Source organism: Suricata suricatta, chromosome 7 (assembly GCF_006229205.1).
Source record: "Suricata suricatta isolate VVHF042 chromosome 7, meerkat_22Aug2017_6uvM2_HiC, whole genome shotgun sequence".
In the NCBI taxonomy this organism is placed as follows: Eukaryota; Metazoa; Chordata; class Mammalia; order Carnivora; family Herpestidae; genus Suricata; species Suricata suricatta.
This window is the reverse complement of record NC_043706.1, coordinates 30,428,687-30,449,166: the sequence shown is the minus strand read 5'-3', so window position 1 is coordinate 30,449,166 and position 20,480 is coordinate 30,428,687. Positions and strand designations below refer to the sequence as shown.

Genomic DNA, 20,480 nt, shown 5'->3' with positions numbered 1-20,480 from the left:
GTTAAAAAAAAATTTGTGTGTTTGTGTGTGTGTGTGTGTGTGTGTGTGTGTGTGTGTGTGTGTGTGTGTGTAGGGTTCCCTCACAAAAGGTTTGGGCTCCCGCTCAAATAGTTTATAGTTTTATATCAGTCCTCCCCACCCTATGGCAGACTCCAAGTATAAAGGTCAGTGGATACAGGCCTGAAGAAAAGACAAGCTGAGCTATTAACTTTCACAAGACTTGGACAATTTTGTGTATCTCCAACACTAGTAACATGTATCAAGAATTACTCAACTGTGATTCTTCCCTTCAAACACCACCTCCTTCTTCATATAACAAAATAACAAAACTAGTTAAAATAGGATTTTCTCTTTAAATGCAGTTTCTTTAAATGTTTATTTTTTTGAAAGAGAGAGAGAGAGGGTGTGACCAGGGGAGGAAGAAAGAGGGGGACAAAAGATCTAAAGTGGGCACTGCGCTGACAGCAGACAGAGCAGTGCAGGACTCAAAGTTACGAACTAGACCATGAGATCATGACCTGAGTCGAAGTCAGATACTTGACCAACTGAGCCACACAGGCACCCCTCTTTTTTTTAATAGTTTATTGTCAAATTGGTTTCCATATAACACCCAGTGTTCTTCCCCACAAGTGCCGTCCTCCATTACCACCACCTCCCTTCCCCCTCCCCCTCCCCCTAAATATATACAATAGAGTACTACATGGCAATGAGAAAGAATGAAATCTGGCCATTTGTAGCAAAGTGGATGGACCTCGAGGGTGTCATGCTAAGCGAAATAAGTCAGGCAAAGAAGGACAGATACCATATGTTTGCACTCATCGATCTAACAGGAGAACAGGAGAAACCTAACAGAGGAGCATGGGGAGGGGAAGGGGGAAAGAGAGTTGGGGAGAGAGAGGGACGCAAAACATGAGAGACTACTGAATATTGTAAAGGCACCCCTCTTTAAATGTAGTTTTAAAAATATTTACTTCAACACACCTTGAGTCCCAGAACAGAAGAGAGGCCATGCGCTTGTTGGGATTTTCTTGTGACAATTTGCTGCTCAAAAAGCCACCACATTTCCCCAAAAATAATGTGAGAGGAAACTCCCCCAGACATTTTGTAGTTGTTCCATATCCCTTTCTGCCTCTCTCTTTGAAACGGGCTGAAATATAGCTAATGAAGCTGACCTACTCTCCACACAGGGACAGCTTTCTTTCTTGTTTTTTTGTTTTGTTTTGTTTTGTTTTAATGTTTATTTATTTTTGAGAGAGAGAGAGACAGAGACAGAGACAGAGACAGAGTGTGAGTGGGGGAGAGGCAGAGAGAGAGAGGGTAACAGTATCTGAAACAGGCTTCAGGCTCTGAGTTGTCTGCACAGAGTCCCACATGGGGTTCAAACTCAAAAACTGTAGGATCATTACCTGAGCTGAAGTCGGACACAACCAACTGAGCCACTTAGACACTCTGGGACAGTTTTCTTTGAGAACATACTTATAAAAAGCTTGAGCAGAGGCAGCAGAAGTGCTGAGATTTCACCTCTTATGGACGTAATAGAGGATTTGCTTCTTGGGGGACACCGACATCACAACTCTTTAAATGAGTCTTTGGAGAAGACTTAGGATAATTTTCAGTGTAACCTGAAGCTGAGCAGATGGTCAGAGATGTTCCAGCACCCTGAAGGCTTAAATAAGGACAGAGGGTGCCATAGAAGGTGATTCCAGAAAAGGAATAGATGTGGGACCCACCAACCATGTTGTAAAAAGACACATCCCCATCCTCCCAGTCCAGGAAAACTCCTATCCTTTGAGGATGTTGCCTCAGGGACAAAGACCCTTGTGGGGAGGTGAGAACTCCTTTCTTGTATGCTATCACCCATACATCCTTCTCTGGACTTTCTACAAACCACCCATCTGTATTCACTGTATCTGAGCAAACACCCACAGCCCATCTAGTTTCAGGTCCAACTTCTGTACCTATATTGACTTCTATCTCCCAGTAATGTCTTCCTGTGGTAAAGCAGTTCTGGCCCAGAACACTGAAGATGGTTTCAGATTCCCCTGGTCCTTGGTTTACTGAGGCATCACAATTCTCAGGAGCATTTTCCATTAAAGAAACTTTTTTTCTATTCTCAGATAGTTTGAGGTTGGGATGGACTCTGTCTGGATCCAGAGTAACGGCAACTGCAGACACAGGCAGGGAAAAATAGGTCATTCCACAGTGGATACTGGTTGGTCTTAGGAAAGATACAAATACAAGGAAAGGAGAATGAAGGAAAATATGAAGTAGAGCCACAGAAGAAGAGGTAAAACAATTTATGTTCTACCTTTTGTCCATCCATAGGAGATGTATGTGTATATCATAGAAGGCCAGGGCTGGATGGCCTTCGGTATCCATTTGTTTCAGATGGGCTGAGACCATCTAGCCAAGAGGACTGCCTGTCTAATCTGAAGATCCCCAGATTCAGGTATTTCAGGATGGAGTCCCTCCATCTTCCCTCAAATGTCTGTCACTTTAATGCTTGCTCTTAATAATTAGGCCCTGTCATATTCCAATCACAGTGTATCAACTTTCATTTAAGCTTCTTTGGTATCATATTCATCTGGTATCATTTATTATGTAATAATTAAGTCACCCACTTCTCATGCACTCTTATTAGATTTTTAATGATTGAAATCCTAGGCTCTGTAGTCAGAAAGATCTGAATTTTGATAATCACTCTGTCTTTAGTAAGTGCAACCTTGAAATTACTTTGTTTCTCTCAGCTTCACTTGACCCTTGTAATGATGGATGCAATTATGATACCTCCACATAGGACTATTGTGAGAAATAAACAACATTTTGTGTAGAGAAATCAGAACTAGGTCTTGCCCATGATGAACATTTGGTAACTTTTTTAGTTTCCAATAGTTATAGTAACACTAATACCAGTAGTAATAGCAGCAATAGTACCAGTACCAGCAGTAATTAATCTGTTTCTTCTCAAATCAAACATCTTCAATACTTAGAATTGTTCTCATAAGAATTATATGTGGGAATACTAGAATGTGCTTTAATTCTTGGATGATTAAATTAACTGGGAAACATTTGTGAATGCAGAGATATTCAGAGTAAAACAACATGTACTAGAAACTGATAATCAACTAATAATTCTGGAAAGATTCTAAGATGGTTTTCCACTTACGCTGGGATACAATGAGCTATACCCTGTCTTAGGCTGGTGTAATAGACTTCCTTCTCACTGAACTTCTCTTGCAATGTCATTCACATGAGTAAACCCATCATATCACTAAGTTCCAGATTAAAAATTTCTTCCTCAGGGAAATTTCTTTAATCCACCATGTTTTTTCTCAGAGATACCTCCTATTCTTTCATAACTTTCATTACAAGTTGTACATGTACTTTTCCATGAAATCAGAGATCAGATATGCTTTTTTTATTTGGCCCTGAATAAGTAGTTCTACAAGTTAATGCTGAATGCATGAATGATATCAGAAAAGTAAGAAATCTGTTCATATTTTAGCATGAGAGTGAGATTGAACTGAAAGCCATGAAATGAAAAGCCAACCAGGTTTTATTGAGAGTTTATATAAGTGCAGGATTTTCCCATTTGTATAGAGAAGATTGTGTGGGCCAAAATAATAATGTCACTCACCTGTTTCAAATTGTTCTTTTCTCCAGTCTAAAAAGAAAAAAATGCATATGGGAAAATACATCAAGAACATATCTGCCCACCTAGTGGTGTGCCTTATTTACCCTGATCTCCTGTATTTTTTGGACTCCCACATTCAAAATCAGTTTTCCAGAATATATCATATCTCTAAAAAATTCTCTATAAATGCCTCATGAAATTATGGGGTGCCTCAAGTCCCAAGACATGTTACTCACCAGCATATAACTTTGCTTTTCTCCAGTCTGAAATAAAGAAATTAGATTCTCTCATCCATAGGATCTTCACTTCAGAGTATTAAATTGCTACCACCACATGAGATATGAAAATTTATAATAGTGCTATCTTTTTGTATTCATCACCTCAATGACAGTTTTCTGGGCTATTTGTCTTCTTTAGTCTTCTGTTCTAATTCTCACATTTTCCACATTCCACTAACATATCTGTGATAGAATAGGAGGTTCTGATTATTTTGGGAGAAGGAGAAGATATACTTGAATTGTGAGAGTGTATTGTAAAGCCTAAAACGTCATGTGCTGCTTCAGCATCTTTGAACCTCACAGAGCTCTAAATGCCTGTAAGCCCCCCTGCTCTCATCAGACGTGCCTCCGTCCAGCAGGAAAAGCTCCATGTTGAACTAATTCTCCTATCAGTCAAGCCAGTTGAATCTCACCTGGTCCTCAACCTAATGGCCTTCCTTCACCTTCTTATCAGCTTAGAGAGTTACGCGGACAAGCCAATCATACACTTCCATGGAGCCCAGTAGCACTTTATCTTGTTGTTACTAAAAAGCCTGTTTCCCTCAACCTCTGCTGGTTCACCCTGTTCCCAAGTGCAACCCCCATGTGGTCCTGCATGACTTGCGTTGTCCTCCTCCCCCAGGATGTGAATATAGGTGATTAATAAACTGCTGTTAAGCTCATATGCCCAGTGTTGGCTGTCAGGTGTCTAACCATCTTATCCAAATTAGGGTGGTGGATCCGTTCTTCACTAGCAAGTGCATAGGAGATGATCAGAACAGACAGACATGTGAGATGACTAGTCCAACCACAACGTGGACTAACTTACCTTGTTGATATAATTCCTTTCTTCTTTCTGAAAAGGAATAACAGCTTGTGAGATGCAAAGTACACAGCATGGAGTAAGGGCTTTATTTCTTCTACTAGAGCAAAGGAAAATGGAAAACTTACCAAGCTCTTTCTCAAGCAATTCTAAAAAGGGAAGAAAATAACAAAACATTTTATAGAAAAAAAAACCAGGCTATGTTTCCTAAACTGAGGTCCTGAATGCTACTTCCATATACCTAGATCAAGAAATTCACCTTAATTGAGAATTATTGTGACCATTTTTTTCTAACGCCATGTTTATATCCATGAATTGTCTCTCTCCATTAGGCTTTATTATAACATTTTTCTCATGAAGATCCTAGGCTCCATGTCTTACTGGAGGTCTTGGGACTCTAAGTACACTCCAGTGTCTATGTCCCAACAGATGCTATCCATATATATAGCTAACAAACTGATAAGTTCACAGATCTCACCAGATCTGATTCAGTTTTACCTTTAGTTTTATTTTCTTTTTCTTTGTCTTTTTCTTTCTGAGCTTCCCATGCTCTCTTCTTCTCCTGTCGTTCTTTCCAGGCCCAAAACATAGCAGCACCCAGGAATATCCCAAGTATGAGAAAAGTCCCAGCAAATGCTGCCATCCAAGGAGAGGCCCTAGGGAAGAAGGATTCTGATACAGAGGTCCCAAAGACCTGATTAAAAACGTATAGCAGGCAATCTTATTTGATCCTAACTCTTAAGTAGCTTCTCCTTTCCCCTATCCTGTCCCCCAAATGAGCAACACTGACCTGGGATAGAAATAGTTTCCACCTGCTCTTGTCCAAAGAAGGGGTTCTTCATGGAGCAGGACACTTCTCTCTTTGAGCGGTCTCTTACAATGAGGGATGCCTCTATTTGAAACAACCCTTCGTCATCTTGGGTCTCAACCTCAGAGAGAGATGATATCTTCTCTCCCGTTGCATCTTTCCATTGTACCTCAGGCTGGGGAAACCACCCTTTGCCTGTGCAAGTCAGTCTTATTCCTGTATCTTCTGGACCCACCATGAAAACACGAGGACCAGAACCCACACCTGGAGAGGAGATAGTCATTCATTTGAGACCCGACACCTTTGATCCAGAAGTCCCTAATTTATACAGTAACACCAGTGTGGGGATATGGACAAAACACCATCATTCTTGGTGGGAGGAGAGGGTTTATTTGTTTCTTTAATGAGATAAATGGGTAATTGTAGTCAAATCTCAAGAGATTTAAAACTGATATTAGGACTTCATACTGATGCCTATCATATTTTGTCACCCAGTCAAATCTGCAATTGGCCATAGAAGGGAAAAAAAGAGTAAATTTTACCAATGTTAAGTTCTTTCAGGAAAATACCAATATATCTAGACCTATTCATTCCACTTACTGAAGTCTGTAGGACAACTACCTTTCTGTGATTAAACTGAGTCTTGTAACCACTTCCTTAAACAATCTCATTTTGTAATGTTTTCCAAATTTTCTTCCTCTAAGTAGAGAATATCTAAAAGATGGAGATAGCTGAAATGATTACATGAAGGAGTCAATGTTTTTTACTTTTCCACTCTCATTTATTTCTTTTCCCTCCACCACTTCTCCTTTTAAACTTTGCACAGGTTGGGTCTACTAATGGATCCATGTCACCAGCACCCATATTAAAACATTACACTACTAGAATGCTAGAAGAATCCACTGTCTCTTTGAGAAGAATGGCTATCCTGGTTTCTAAGGCTATATATTGTTTTGTCCTTTTTAAACTTATCTTATGGTATGGATCTTTTTACTCCTACTCCAATTCCTCAGATATAGGGAATATATTATAAAGCTCAGAGACATTGTCTTTTTTGGATAAAAATTATAATGCAACTATTAATTTTTACTTCCAGCGTCCTGATTTGCCTGGGAAAGACACACTTCTAAAAAAAGAAAGCAACTAAAAGAAAATATTCAGAATTGCTTGAGGGAGCTGCCAACTCTCTTGAACAAAGGAAATGAATAGAAGTGAGTAAAACTACTCATGAGGAAAACATTCTTAACTATAGAGAATAAGCTGATGGTAATGAGAAGGGAGGTGGAGTGGATGAGTGAGAAAGATGAAGGAGATTGAAGAGTATACTTATCATGATGAACACTGAGTAGTGACGAATTGTTGAATCACTATACTGCACACCTGAAGCTAATATAACACTGCATGTTAACTATGTTGGAATTAAAATTAAAACTTAATTTAATAAGAAAAGGAAAGTAAGAAAAGAGCCCAAATGTCCACCAACTGAAGAATGGATAAGGAATATGTGGTTTATGTATATACAATGGAATACTACTTGGTGATTATAAAGAATGAAATCTTGTCATTTGCAACAATGTGGATATAACTATACAGTGTATTATGCCAAATGAAAGAAGTCCTTCAGAGAAAGACAAATATAGGATTTCACTCATGTGTGGAATTTAAGAAACACAACAGATGAATGTAGGGAAAAAAAGAAAAATAAGATAAAAACAGAGAGGGAGGGAAACCACGAGAGGTTCTTAAATACAGAGAAAACTGAGGGTTACTAGAGAGGACGTGGGTGGGGAGATGAGATGAATGGATGATGGCATTAAGGAGGGGATTTGTTGGGATGATCACTCGGTGTCATATGTAAGTGACGAATCACTGGGTTTTACTTTTGAAACCAATACTACAATGTATGTTAACTAACTTGAATTTAAATAACTATCTTTTAAAAATTAAAAAAAAAGAAAGTTAAGAAGAAATAAAAAAAAAATATCACAGAGAAAAAAGGAAACTAGTCATGGGCAAAATGCAGCAGGTCAAAGCCTAGGAAGCAAATACTAATAGACAAAATAGACCTTGTACTTTCTGGAAAAATAGAACCATTGAAGTTCCAAGTTGAAATAAGCAAAAACTACCTGTGTTGAGAAAGAACAGGAAGGGTTGGCCATTCCTGAGTATAGAAGCAGCTGTACTAGGCAAAGTTTAACTGAATGGAAGATAAATGTATCTCTATAATCAACCAACCGCTTCTAAAGGTTAGACTTGTCTTAATAACCATCAGTGAATAAAATATGGGAAAGGTACTGAAAAATGGCATGACTTCTGTAAGATTATATCCGAAACTGTGAAAAACTTTGACTTCCTACTTAGAGGATAATAGAGTGGGATCACTGTAATATGACTGGAGAGTTTCTCACTATTTCCTTCAAGACCTAATGGATCTGGATTCTTCTTATTAAAGTTATACACAAAGAAGATGGATAAAATAAGCTTATAGATATCGTGTCAGATAAAATAAAATGAGAACTATTAATTGAAGATAGGCCTAACACACTAAAAAATGAAAAAAAATTAAAATTAAGAAGTTTATCTTGTCAAGGAATAAGGTTTAGAGATAGAAATACTATGATATACTTAAAGAAGTGGACAGGTAAATCATTATGAACACATAGATAATTTATAATTTGCCTGGCTATCTGTAGTTTATGGAAAATATGCATCTGTAAATTGGTACAGATTTTCTTTTTTTAATTAAAATTTTTTTATAATAATTTATTGTCAAATTGGTTTCCATACAACACCCAGTGCTTCTCCCCACAAGTGCCCCCCTCCATGAGCATCACCCACGTCCCCCCCTCCCCCTCCCCTTTCAGTCCTGGTTCGTTCTCAGTATTCAATAGTCTCTCATGATTTGGGTCCCTCTCTCTCTCCAACTCTCTTTCCCCCTTCCCCTCCCCATGGTCCTCCATTAGGTTTCTCCTGTTAGACCTATGAGTGCAAACATATGGTATCTGTCCTTCTCCACCTGACTTATTTCGCTTGGCATGACACCCTCGAGGTCCATCCACTTTCCTACAAATGGCCAGATTTCATTCTTTCTCATTGCCATGTAATACTCCATTGTATATATAGACCACATCTTCTTGATCCACTCATCAGGTGATGGACATTTAGGCTCTTTCCATATTTTGGCTATTGTTGACATTGCTGCTATGAACATTGGGGTACATGTGCTCCTATGCATCAGCACTTCTATATCCCTTGGGTAAATCCCTAGCAGTGCTATTGCTGGGTCATAGGGGAGTTCTATGGATAGTTTTTTGAGGAACCTCCACACTGTTTTCCAGAGCGGCTACACCAGTTTACATTCCCACCAACAGTGTAGGAGGGTGCCGGTCTCTCCACACCCTCGCCAGCATCTATAGTCTCTTGATCTGTTCATTTTAGCCCCTCTGACAGGCGTGAGGTGGTATCTCAGTGTGGTTTTGATTTGTATTTCCCTGATGATGAGTGATGCTGAGCATCGTTTCATGTGCCTGTTTTGCCATCTGAATGTACCATTTGCTAACAGTTCAGAGATAGGAACAAATATTTGAGCATTCTACAAACTTTAATACCAAATAATATTTAATTTTTAATGTTTATTTGTTTACTTTTAGAGAGAAAGAGAGAGAGAGCACATGTGTGCATGCATGCAGGAGAGGAGCTGAGAGGAAGAAAGAGAAAATTCTCAAGGAAGTTCTGCACTGCACAGGACCCAATGTGAGGGTCAAACTCATGAACCATGAGATCATGACCTGAATTGAAATCAAGAATCAGATGCTTAACGAGCTGAGCCATCCAGGTGCCTCCAAAATAATATTTATATAGATTAAAGTTTAAATGTAAAAAGCAAAACAATAAAAGATGTACATAAATGAACTATAACTACATGTAAGTAACCACATGGCAAAATTCACAAACATAACATTGAGCAAAACAAAAAGCCAGACACAAAAGAGCCCATGTATGTGAAATTCAAAAACAGACAACAACTAATCAATGAGGTTAGAAATAAAAATCATAACATAAAAGGGAAAACAGATTTTCCTGCATTCTAATTAAGCCCTGTTTCTTGATTTGGGTGCTGATTTCTCAGGTGTATTCATTTTGTGAATATCCATTAAACTATACATTTAAAAACAGTAGTGGGGTGCCTGGGTGGCTCAGTCAGTTAGGTGTCCAACTCTTGATTTCATCTCCAGTCATGATCTCATAGTCGTGAGATTGAGCCCCACACTGGACTCTGCACTGAGCATGGAGTTTGCTTGTGATTCTCTCTCTCCTTCTCTCTCTGCCCTTCTTGGACTTGTGAAATCTCTCTAAATAAATAAATAAATAAACATGTAAAAAAATAAAAAATAGGGGCACCAAGGTGGCTCAGTTGGTTAAGCATCCAGCTTCAGCTCAGGTCATGATCTCACCATTTGTGGGTTCAAGCTCTGCATTGGGCTCTGTGCTGACAGCTCAGAGCCTGTAGCCTACTTCAGATTCTGTGTGTTCCTCTCTCTTTATGCCTCCCCATCTCACATTCTGTGTATATCTCTATCAAAAATAAATAAGCAGTAAAATTTTTTAATTAAAAAATAAAATCAGTAGTAAATTCTCTGTGTATGTTACATTTCAATTTTTTATCGAAGAGATATTAGGAGAAAAGAAGGTAAAATATTTCTGTGATGTTTATGTTACGGGTGTATATCTAAGAGTACTAAAAATCTAAAAAGACATAAAAGATAATGTTGACAGTTGAGATTATATAATACTTCTAAACTTTTTCATATGCTTTCACTTACATATATAAAATCTAAAAACAAAACATCAAATGGCCATATTACATCCTTTTTCATTACCATGTAATACTCCATTGTATATATGTACCACATTTTCTTGATCCATTCATCAGGTGATGGACATTTAGGCAATTTCCATGATTTAGCTATTGTTGACAGTGCAGCTATTAACATTGGAGTAAATGTGCCCCTATGTGTCAGCACTTCTGTATCCCTTGGGTAAATCCCTAGCAGTGCTATTGCTGGGTCATAAGGGAGTTCTATAGATAGCTTTTGGAGGAACCTCCATACTGTTTTCCTGAGCAGTTGCACCAGTTTACATTCCCACCAACAGTGTAGTAGGGTGCCCATTTCTCCACATCCTCGGCAGCATCTATAGTCTCTTGATTTGTTCATTTTAGCCACTCTGACTGGCGTGAGGTGGTATCTCAGTGGATGGACCTCGAGGGTGTCATGCTAAGTGAAATAAGTCAGGTGGAGAAGGACAGATACCATATGTTTGCACTCATCGATCTAACAGGAGAACAGGAGAAACCTGATAGAAGACCATGGGGAGAGGAAGGGGGAAAGAGAGTTGGGGAGAGAGAGGGACGCAAAACCTGAGAGACCACTGAATACTGAAAATGAACTGAGGGTTGAAAGGGGAGGGGGAGGGGGAAGGGAGGTGGTGATAATGGAGGAAAGCACTTCTGGGGAAGAGCACTGGGTGTTATATGGAAACCAATTTGACAATAAACTATTTTTAAAAACATCAAAAACAAATTTATAAATACAGAGAACATGCTGGCAGTTGCTAGAGGAGAAGGGAGTTTGGGGTGGGAGAAGTAGGTAAAGGGGATTAAGAGGTACAAACTTCCATTGGAAAGACGAAGATGCTATGGAGTAGGAAGACCTTAGCTCACCTCATCCCATGAACACAACCATATAACTATATACCTATGAAATCTTTCTAAATACCCCAGAAATCAACCTGAGGACTGAAGGAACAAACTCCACAAATAAAGGGATAGAAGTGTCACATCGAATAATTTAGGAGGTGTAGACATGATTTAGGGAAGAAAAGGATCACAGTACCATAAAGGGAAGGGAGCCATGATCATGGAAAAGGGCGTGGGAGAGAGCAGCACACAGGAGAACACATGGGAAAAATGTTTCCTCAAAGCCATTGGCTTAGAAAAGGAGAAGGGCTGAATTTTATTAGTTCTTTCCATCCTGCAGATTGAAAGTGAAGAGATGGAGAAATATTTATCATGCAAATGAATGTCGAAAGAAAGCCATAGTAGCAATACTTATATGGGACAAACTAGACTTTAAAAGAAAGACTGTAACAAGAGATAAGGAAGGGCAGTGTATTATAGTAAGGGGGACAATGCGACAAGAACTAATAATTGTAAATATCTATGCAATCAACATGGGAGCACTCAAATACATAAAACTATAACAAATACAAAGGAACACATTAATAATAATACAATAATAGCAGGGGACCAAAATTCTAAACAGAAATCCAATAAGGATGTAATGACTTTAATTGACACACTGGACCAGATGGACTTAACAAATATATTCAGAACATTCTATCCTAAAATAGCATAATCACATTTTTTTCAAGTGCACATGGAAAATTCTCCAGAATAGATCACATATTAGGTCACAAATCAGGCCTCAACGAATACGAATAGATTGGAATCACACCATCCAGCTTTTCTGACCGTGACCCAATAGAACTTGAAGTCATATGTAAGACAAAGTCTGGGAAGACCACAAATACATGGAGGTGAAACCACATGCTACTAAACAAAGAATGCGCCAACCAGGAGATCAAGGAAGAAATAAAAAACATGTATGGAAACAAATGAAAATGAAAGCATGATGGTCTGAAATTTTGGGGGTGCAGCCAAAGCAGTCCTAAGAGGGAAGTCTATAGCAGTACAAGCTAACTAAAGAAGCAAACAATCAAAAAACCTCAAATAAACAACCTAACCATACACATTAAGGAGCTAGAGAAAGAACAAAAAATGAATCCTAAAAGCAATAAAAGGAAGGCAATAGTAAAAAACAGAGCAGGAATGAATGAAACAGAAACTAAAAACAACAACAATAGAACAGATCAATGAAACCAGGAACAGTTTCCTTGAAAAAAATTAATAAAATTGACAAACCTATAGCCAAACGAGAAGAGAGAAATAACAACCAACACCACAGAAATACAATTATAAAATAGTATTATGAAAACTATATCCCAACAAATTGAACAACCTGGGAAAAATGGATAAATTCCTGGAGAAATATAAACTACCAAAACTGGAATAGTAAAAAATAGAAAATGAACAGTTAGCCAGCAAAGAAATTGAATCAGTAATCAAGAAACTCCCAACAAACAAAAGTCAAGAACAAGGTGAATTCTATCAAATGTTTAAAGAAGAGCTAATACCTATTCTCAAACTATTCCAAAAAAGAACACAAATAGAAGGAAAACTTTCTATTTCATTCTATGAGGCCAGAATTTCCTCCATACCAAAACCAGATAAAGACTTTACCAAAAAAAGAACTATGGGCCCATATATCTGATGAACATAGATGCAAAAATTCTCAGTAAAATACTAGCAAACCAAATCCAACAATACATTTAAAAAAATAATTCATCATGTGTTGGGGCCCAGCAGGCCAGAAAACCTCCCGCAGAGCGACTGTTGATGGCCAGGCCTCCGGGACACAGGAGAAAAAATTTGGGAAGTTGTGGAACAAGTGGAAAGACTGTGAAACAACATTTGGCCTCCTGGGCTGCACATGTGGCTTCTGTTCAACCTGTCTATGATTTTTCTCATTGCTTTGCAAAAGCAAAAAGGCATATACCTTTAGTTTTGAATCAACTTGGGTCAGTTAGTGACACCAGCTTTCCCTTACATTATTTCTGTTCCCAGCTCATTGCCTGCTGTTGGGGCAAACACAATCCTCTGTCTAAAATTAACTTTTGGGATAATAAGCGTCTTGCCCAAACATAACTGCTAAAGGGCCTTGAAGAAAAGAAGATTCTTTGAGAGACAGACTCCCTCATTCCTGTTTTTTTACTTCTGTTCTCACGGCTGTTCTCTCTTCTGTGATAAAAAATGATCCTTCCCAGAGCATGTTTTTACTTTTTCAAGGACCATAAACTACGTATTCATTAAAGAAAAAAAAATGTGTAATCCCTATGGCATAAAAGACACTGGCTTTCTTAGTAAAGTGTGGCTTTACCACCATTCACGTTGTCTGTCTTCTTTCTTTCCTATAGATAGTTCACCGACACCAACCACCTACTCAGGGACCGTTCGACTGGGGGTATGTGGGCTGGTCCCCCGTCCTCCGGAATCATGACCAAGTGGGATTTATTCCTAGACTGTGAGAGTGGTTCAATATTCATAAATCAATCACCATGATACACCACATTAATAAAACAAAGGAAAGGAACCATTCATCATTTCAATAAATACAGAACAAGCATTTGACAAAGTACAACATCCATTCGTGATCAAAACCCTAGACAAAGTAGGTTTAGAGAGAATATATCTCAGTGTAATAAAGACCTTATATGAAAAATACAGCTAACATCATCCTCAATGGGGAAACACTGAGAGATTTTCCTCTACAGTCAGGAACAAGGCAGGGATGTCTACTCTTGCTACTTTTATTCAGCTTAGTACTGGAAATCCTAGCCACAGCAATCAAATAAAAAGAAATAGAAGGAATCCAAAATTGGCTGGGGTTCCTGGGTGGCTCAGTCAGTTGAGCATCTGACTTCAGTTCAGGTCATGATCTCATGGTCCTTGGGTTTGAGCCCCCCATTGGACTGTACTGACAGCTCAGACTCTGGAGTCTGCTTCAGATTCTCTCTCTCTCTCTCTCTCTCTCTCTCTCTCTCTCTCTCTCTCTCACACACATACACACACACACACACACACACACACAAATAAATAAATGTTGGGGCACCAGGGTGGCTCAGTCGGTTAAGCCTCCAACTTTGGCTCAGGTCATGATCTCACATTCATGGATTCGAGCTCCGCATCACGTTCTGTGCTGAAAGCTCAGAGCCTGGAGCCTGCTTCAGATTCTGTGTTTCTCTCTTTCTGCCCCTCCCACTCATGCTCTCTCTTTCTCAAAAATAAATAAAAACATTTAAAAATTTTAAAGAAATAAATAAACGTACAAATTTATAAAAAAGAAAACCTGAAAGACTCCACCAAAAAATTAGAAAACTGATAAACAGATTCAGTAAAGTCACAGGATCCAAAATTGACATACAGAAATCTGTTGCATTTCTATATACCAATGATGAAGCAGCAGAAAGGGAAATTAAGAAAACAACCCCATTTACACTTGTACCAAAAATAATAAGATACCTAGGAATAAACCTAACAAAAGAGGTGAAAGGCATATATTTTGAACACCATAAAAGACTGATGAAAGAAATTCAAGATGACATAAAGTAATGGAAAGACATTCCATCTTCATGGTTGGAAGAACCAGAACAGACAATTTTAAAATATGTATGGAACCACAAAAGACCTCAAATTACCAAAGAAATCATCTTGAAAAAAGCAAACCAAAGGTGGAAGCTTCACACTTCCAGACTTCAAACTATATTCCAGAGCTACAGGAATCAAAACAGTATAGTGCTATTGAGGGAACCTGGCTGGTTCAGTCAGTAGAATATGCAACTCTTGGTCTCAAGGTCATGAGTTCATGAGTTGGAACCCCATGTTAAGTGTAGATATTACTTACAAAAACAAAAACAAAAGCTTGCCTAAACAAAATAGTGTGGCACAAAAATGGACACATAGATCGATGAACAGAATTGAAAACCCAGAAGTAAACCCACAACTAAATGGTCGATCTTTGATAAAGCAGCAAAGAATGTCTGATGGGCAAAAGACAGCCTCCTCAACAAATGGTATTCAAAAAACTGGATGCAACTTGCAAAGGAATGAAACTGTACTTTTATTACACCATACACAAAAATAAATTCACAATGGATTAAAGACCTAACTGTGAGACCTGAAATGACAAAAATCCTAGAACAGAACACAGGCAGTAATTTCTTTGACATCAACTGTAGCAACTTTTTTCTAGTTATGTGTCCTCAGGCAAGGGAAACAAAAGCAAAAATAAACTATTAGAACTACATTTAAAAACTCTTCTGGGGGGCGCCTGGGTGGCTCAGTGGGTTAAGCGTCCGGCTTTGCCTCAGGTCATGATCTCGTGGTTCGTGGGTTCAAGCCCTGTGTCAGGCTCTGTGCTGGCGGCTAGCTCAGAGCCTGGAGCCCGTTTCTCTCTCTCTCTCTGACCCTCCCCTGTTTGCACTGTCTCTCTCTGTCTCTCAAAGATAAATAAAAAACATTAAAAAAAATCTTCTGCACAGTGAAATAAAAACTTTAAAAAATAAATTCAGCAACTTATATGAATGAAAAAAAGAAAGAAATATAATATTCAGTGTCATCAAAAGTATAAATACTCTTAAGAGTATTAACTGGAACAATTATTAGACTGTCAGAGTGACATTACGTTTATCCTAAAACTGGAAGTATTAAAGTACAAGTTAAAAAGGTTGTAAGTTATAGGGGCACCTGGGTGGCTCAGTGGGTTAGGTGTCTGACTTCAGCTCAGGTCATGATCTCATGGTTCATGAGTTCAAGCCCCACCCTGGGCTCCATGCTGACAGCTCAGAGCCTGGAGCCTGCTTTGGATTCTGTGCCTTCCTCTCTCTCTATACCTCCCCCACTCATAATTCTCTCAAAAATAAATAAACATTAAAAAATTATAAGTTATAAAATTAATTGTTTGAGAAGCTTATCTTATATCAACTTATGTTGCTGCATAGAGATTTTCACGCAAATACATGTATTTTGTTATGTTTACCATACCATAATATAAAATTGAAAATTGTCAATGTTCATTAAAAAGTTAATATTAATATAAATTATGGAATTTCTATATGATAAAAATATTTTAGTCATTAAAGAATATACTTTTTTATAATCTGTCTCATATATTGTAAAGAAGAAAAAGGCAAATTAGAGAAAAAATATATCATGAGATATTTTAAATAATATTAGTATGTGTATATGGAACCGAAAATTACTTGACACTTTAATGTGTTAACTGTGCTGAATTAACTGTTACTTGAGTTTTCCTCTGAACATCCCCCTCTCCTGATTCCAACTGTAATATTTCAGCTTCAGGGATATTTGTCTGTCTTAAAGCAGGACTGAGTGAAGAAGACGACTCTCTTGCTGTGTTGTTGAGTGAAAGCAATTGTAAAATATGGGTGGGGAGAAGAATGTTGATGAGCTAGCGTCCGCGTCAGTAATGGAAGAAGCTTTGATAGAGTGAATGGGGAGTGTCTCAAAACCTAACAAAGGGACAGAGATCTTCAGGGCTCTGGAAGGGTAGCATCAAAATCATTAATAATAAAGCCCTGGATGATGAGCAGCCTAGACGAAACAGTGAGGGCCCAAGACTGGAGCTAAATCCTGAATGCTTTGGGGCTGCATAAGAATTTTGCACAATAATTACCCAAGAGAAAGAAGGGCAGGAAACTACAATAACAACTAAGACAAAGCTTCATACTAGCCTGACTGGCTGGGGGCTCAAAGATTCAATTTTGTATTTAAACAAGTTAACACAAACATTTTAAAGATTAGTTTATGGGGCACCTGGGTGGCAGTTAAGCATCTGACTTTGGCTCAGGTCATGACCTCACAACTCGTGGGTTCGAGCCCCACGTCAGGCTCTGTGCAGACAGCTGGCTCAGAGCCTGGATTCTGTGTCTCCCTCTCTCTCTGACCCTCCCTTGCTCATGCTGTCTCTCTCTCTCTCTCTCTCTCTCTCTCTCTCTCTCGCTCTCTCTCTCAAATAATAAAAACAATAAAAAAGATTAGTTTATGAACAGAAATTAAGGTCTGTTACATAAATAGATTATATATATTACTATTAAAATATATAATTGTAATGTATATAATTAGTAATATTTTTATATAAATATATAAAACAGAGGAATAACTAAAAGGACATAGAGTAATTTGGTATTAATAGTTACTTTGGAGGAGAAAAAGGAATACTGAAAGGAAAGAAAGCATTATCAATTTATATTATTCTGAATAGTTGAAGTTTGATACAATGAGTTATAATTTTATTGTGATTAAAAATAAAACAGCACCAATGATGCTAAAACTTATAGTGGCCAATTGAATGTCCTGCGGACCTCAGTCCATTTCGGCTTTTCACACAGGTCTCTCACTTCAGGGCTTTTTTATTTCCCAAAAGCTACTCAGTTAACAGTTTTCTCTACTTCTGCTTCACTTACTCACTGAGTGTCAGTTATTTTCTGGCCTCAGTTCTCCGATGACAACTTTCGTTCTCTGCAATACCAGTCCACCCTATCACAGACCCCACTTTCCCAAACTGCATTCAAGACTCGCCTGCTGCCATTCCCACCTGAACCTCTGCCCATCACAGCAGCCAGCTGTGACCCTGGTCTCTGATGGTAATGGTATGTTTAAGGAATCATGGTGCCTTCCTTCAAAATGTGTGAGGAGAGACATATCAGGGAAATAAATGATCTATTTTTTAATGGTAGATACTTATGGAAGTCATTGAATATTAAAGTACAGCACAATAAGTGTATAAATAGATTGTGAGAATTGCAAGTTAAATCCAGTGTCAAAGATGTTGACCAGTTCTGAGAATATCTACCTTTTTGTCTCTGTTCTGCTCACCATCCTCCCCAGAAATCAAATGCAGAGCACTTACATTCCCTTAGAGTGATTTGTGTTCTCAGATAATTACTCACCGATCACCTTCAGCTCCAAAGTGGCTTCTTGAAAGTCACTGCCTTTTTTAAAAAAACACTTGTATATTCCACTGTCTGAGATCCGGAGACTGTAGATTCTCACAGACACTCTTCCCTCAGTGATGTAGTCTTTCACCAGCTCTGTTCTCCCTTTGAAATCCACCAGCTGTTCTCCGACCTGCTCCATCTCGATATACGGACGCAGCCTCCGAGAACTCGGAGCGGAGCCACCGCAGCTCCATGTTCTCCACGCTCATGGCCGGGAAAACATGACAGGGCAGCATTGCGTCCGTGCCCAGCATGGCTACAATTGGCTCTGAGGGGCTGATCACCAAGAACGAATCTGTGGAATAGAGCCATAGTGAAGAGAGTATCAACGGCCTGTCTGGACATTGTGGAATACAGCATCATTCTTGACCTAGTAGAAGCTCATAGATATTCTGTCATTCATACACCAGTTTTCTGCAGCACACATTCAGAAAGAAGATGGCAGTGCACAAGACAAAGAGTATCTCTACCCAATCAATAGGGTAATCTCTTATTAAACAAATAATTTTTAATAGCAATGGTGAGAAATTCTATAAAGTAAGGATGAGTACTGAGAAATCATGAAACCAGAGTTTTTAATTAGGTCTTGGGCATCAGGAAAATGCATTCTTCATGAAGCAGAGACCTGATTGAATTATAAGACATTAGTGAAATAATTCCACCTGGTCTTTCTCTCTAACCTAATTGTATAATGGGTATTTGCCCTCACATATGGGCAGATAAATCATTATATCAATATAAATGATTTAGAATGAAACCAGGCATATAGTGATAGAGTAATTTACTCCTTCTGTTCAGAGAATAAGAGAATCCAAGAATATAAAATATAAAATATTCTTACCTGAGCCCCACATGGACACCTGGAGAAGTAGGGTAGGGAAGAGATCTCTTAGCAGAAAGAAGTCCAGGAAACCCACCATCTCTCCCAGAGCAGACAACAGTATGACACAGAGTAAGGTCCTGAAAATAGCTGGGCTAAAGACAAAAATGGTATCCATAAGGTAAAAAAAAAAGTCACAGCTAAGACAGTTTGCAATGATTCTAGGAAATGTCCACCAGAAGCTCCAAACAGCTGTAGTGTCTCCAGAGAACATCAGGAAAGCCTTTAACACTCACAAAAGGAGAACTTTTGTTTCCCTTTTCAAAGGAAAAAGTCTTTTTTTAAGTTTATTTATTTATTTTGTGAAAGAGAGGAGTGGGGGAGGAGCAGAGAGAGAGAGAGAGAGAATCCCAAGCAGGCTCCATGCTCAGCATGGAGCCCAACACGGGGCTTGATCCCACAAAGGATGAGACCATGACCTGAGCTGAAATCAAGAGTTGATGCTTAACTGACTAAGTCACCCAGGTGCCCCTCCAAGTAAACAGTCTTCATCTCAACAACCATGTTCTGCAGTGATAAATCTGTCCACAATCCCTAAACTCTTCTCTAACTCAAGAGCATTTTGTCCAGTGACAAAGAGACAGAGGAGAGGCAATGAGCAACCACAGAAAGAGATGGCTTTAGCAAAAACATTAATCTGGCTTCAACAAGTTCCATTCCCCCTCATGGCCAAACCCCTACCACATTCCTATATGTCAGCCCTTAGGATCCTTGCCCAGATGCTCTCACTTCCCTCTTTCTTGCCCATCACCCCCCAAAAATGTGAGACTTACATCTTTGAAGTTCTTCTTACAGAAATGAAGGCATTCTGAAACTTCTCAGACTCAGGCCACAGGCACCAGGAAAAAATTCTCTGTTCCATTCCTCCCAGTTACCTGCTTTTGGCTGCCAACAGGTATTTTCAAGATGTCAAGAGGTCAGACTTTGCAAAACATGGGGTCTAGGAGGAAGCCTGGGATTGTTTTTTAAGGGGCTTCAGACAACTGGGAGAAAGACAGCCCCTGCACAGGAATCTCTCGGCAGTACACTTCTCTTTGATGACTGTGACACACTCAAAACCGAAAGTAAAATAAGGAAAGAAGACTTTGACCTGTTATGTTCAATAAATCTAATGATTACACACTTACAAAATATAGACAGGATCAAAAGCAAGTCATTTCATTTTTTCTGAGAAATATATTGTCTAGGTTAATAGCATAGATATTAGAACTTGACTATCTGAGTTAACATCCTGGCGAGGCTATTTACAGCTTATGACTTAAAGCAAGTTACACAACCTCTCTGTGCTTCAGTTTCCTCATGTGACAATGGGTTGGATAATAGTATGTGCCCTGTTTTGTGTGGAGAGTACATGAATGTATGTAAAGCACTTAGAAGAGTGT

At 38.7% G+C, this 20,480-nt stretch overlaps 1 protein-coding gene across 1 annotated transcript; it reads right to left on the bottom strand.

The window, feature by feature from the left end:
- Positions 1–1,501: 1,501 nt before the first annotated feature.
- On the bottom strand, positions 1,502–20,109 carry LOC115297088 (butyrophilin subfamily 3 member A2-like). Its single transcript, XM_029945543.1, is given in 11 exon segments — positions 1,502–2,165; positions 3,638–3,664; positions 3,871–3,897; positions 4,721–4,747; positions 4,843–4,863; positions 5,213–5,386; positions 5,505–5,786; positions 18,171–18,352; positions 18,354–18,513; positions 19,060–19,193; positions 19,872–20,109. Coding segments are annotated over 11 exon segments (1,764 nt in total). The 5' UTR covers positions 19,961–20,109; the 3' UTR covers positions 1,502–1,524.
- Positions 20,110–20,480: the final 371 nt, after the last annotated feature.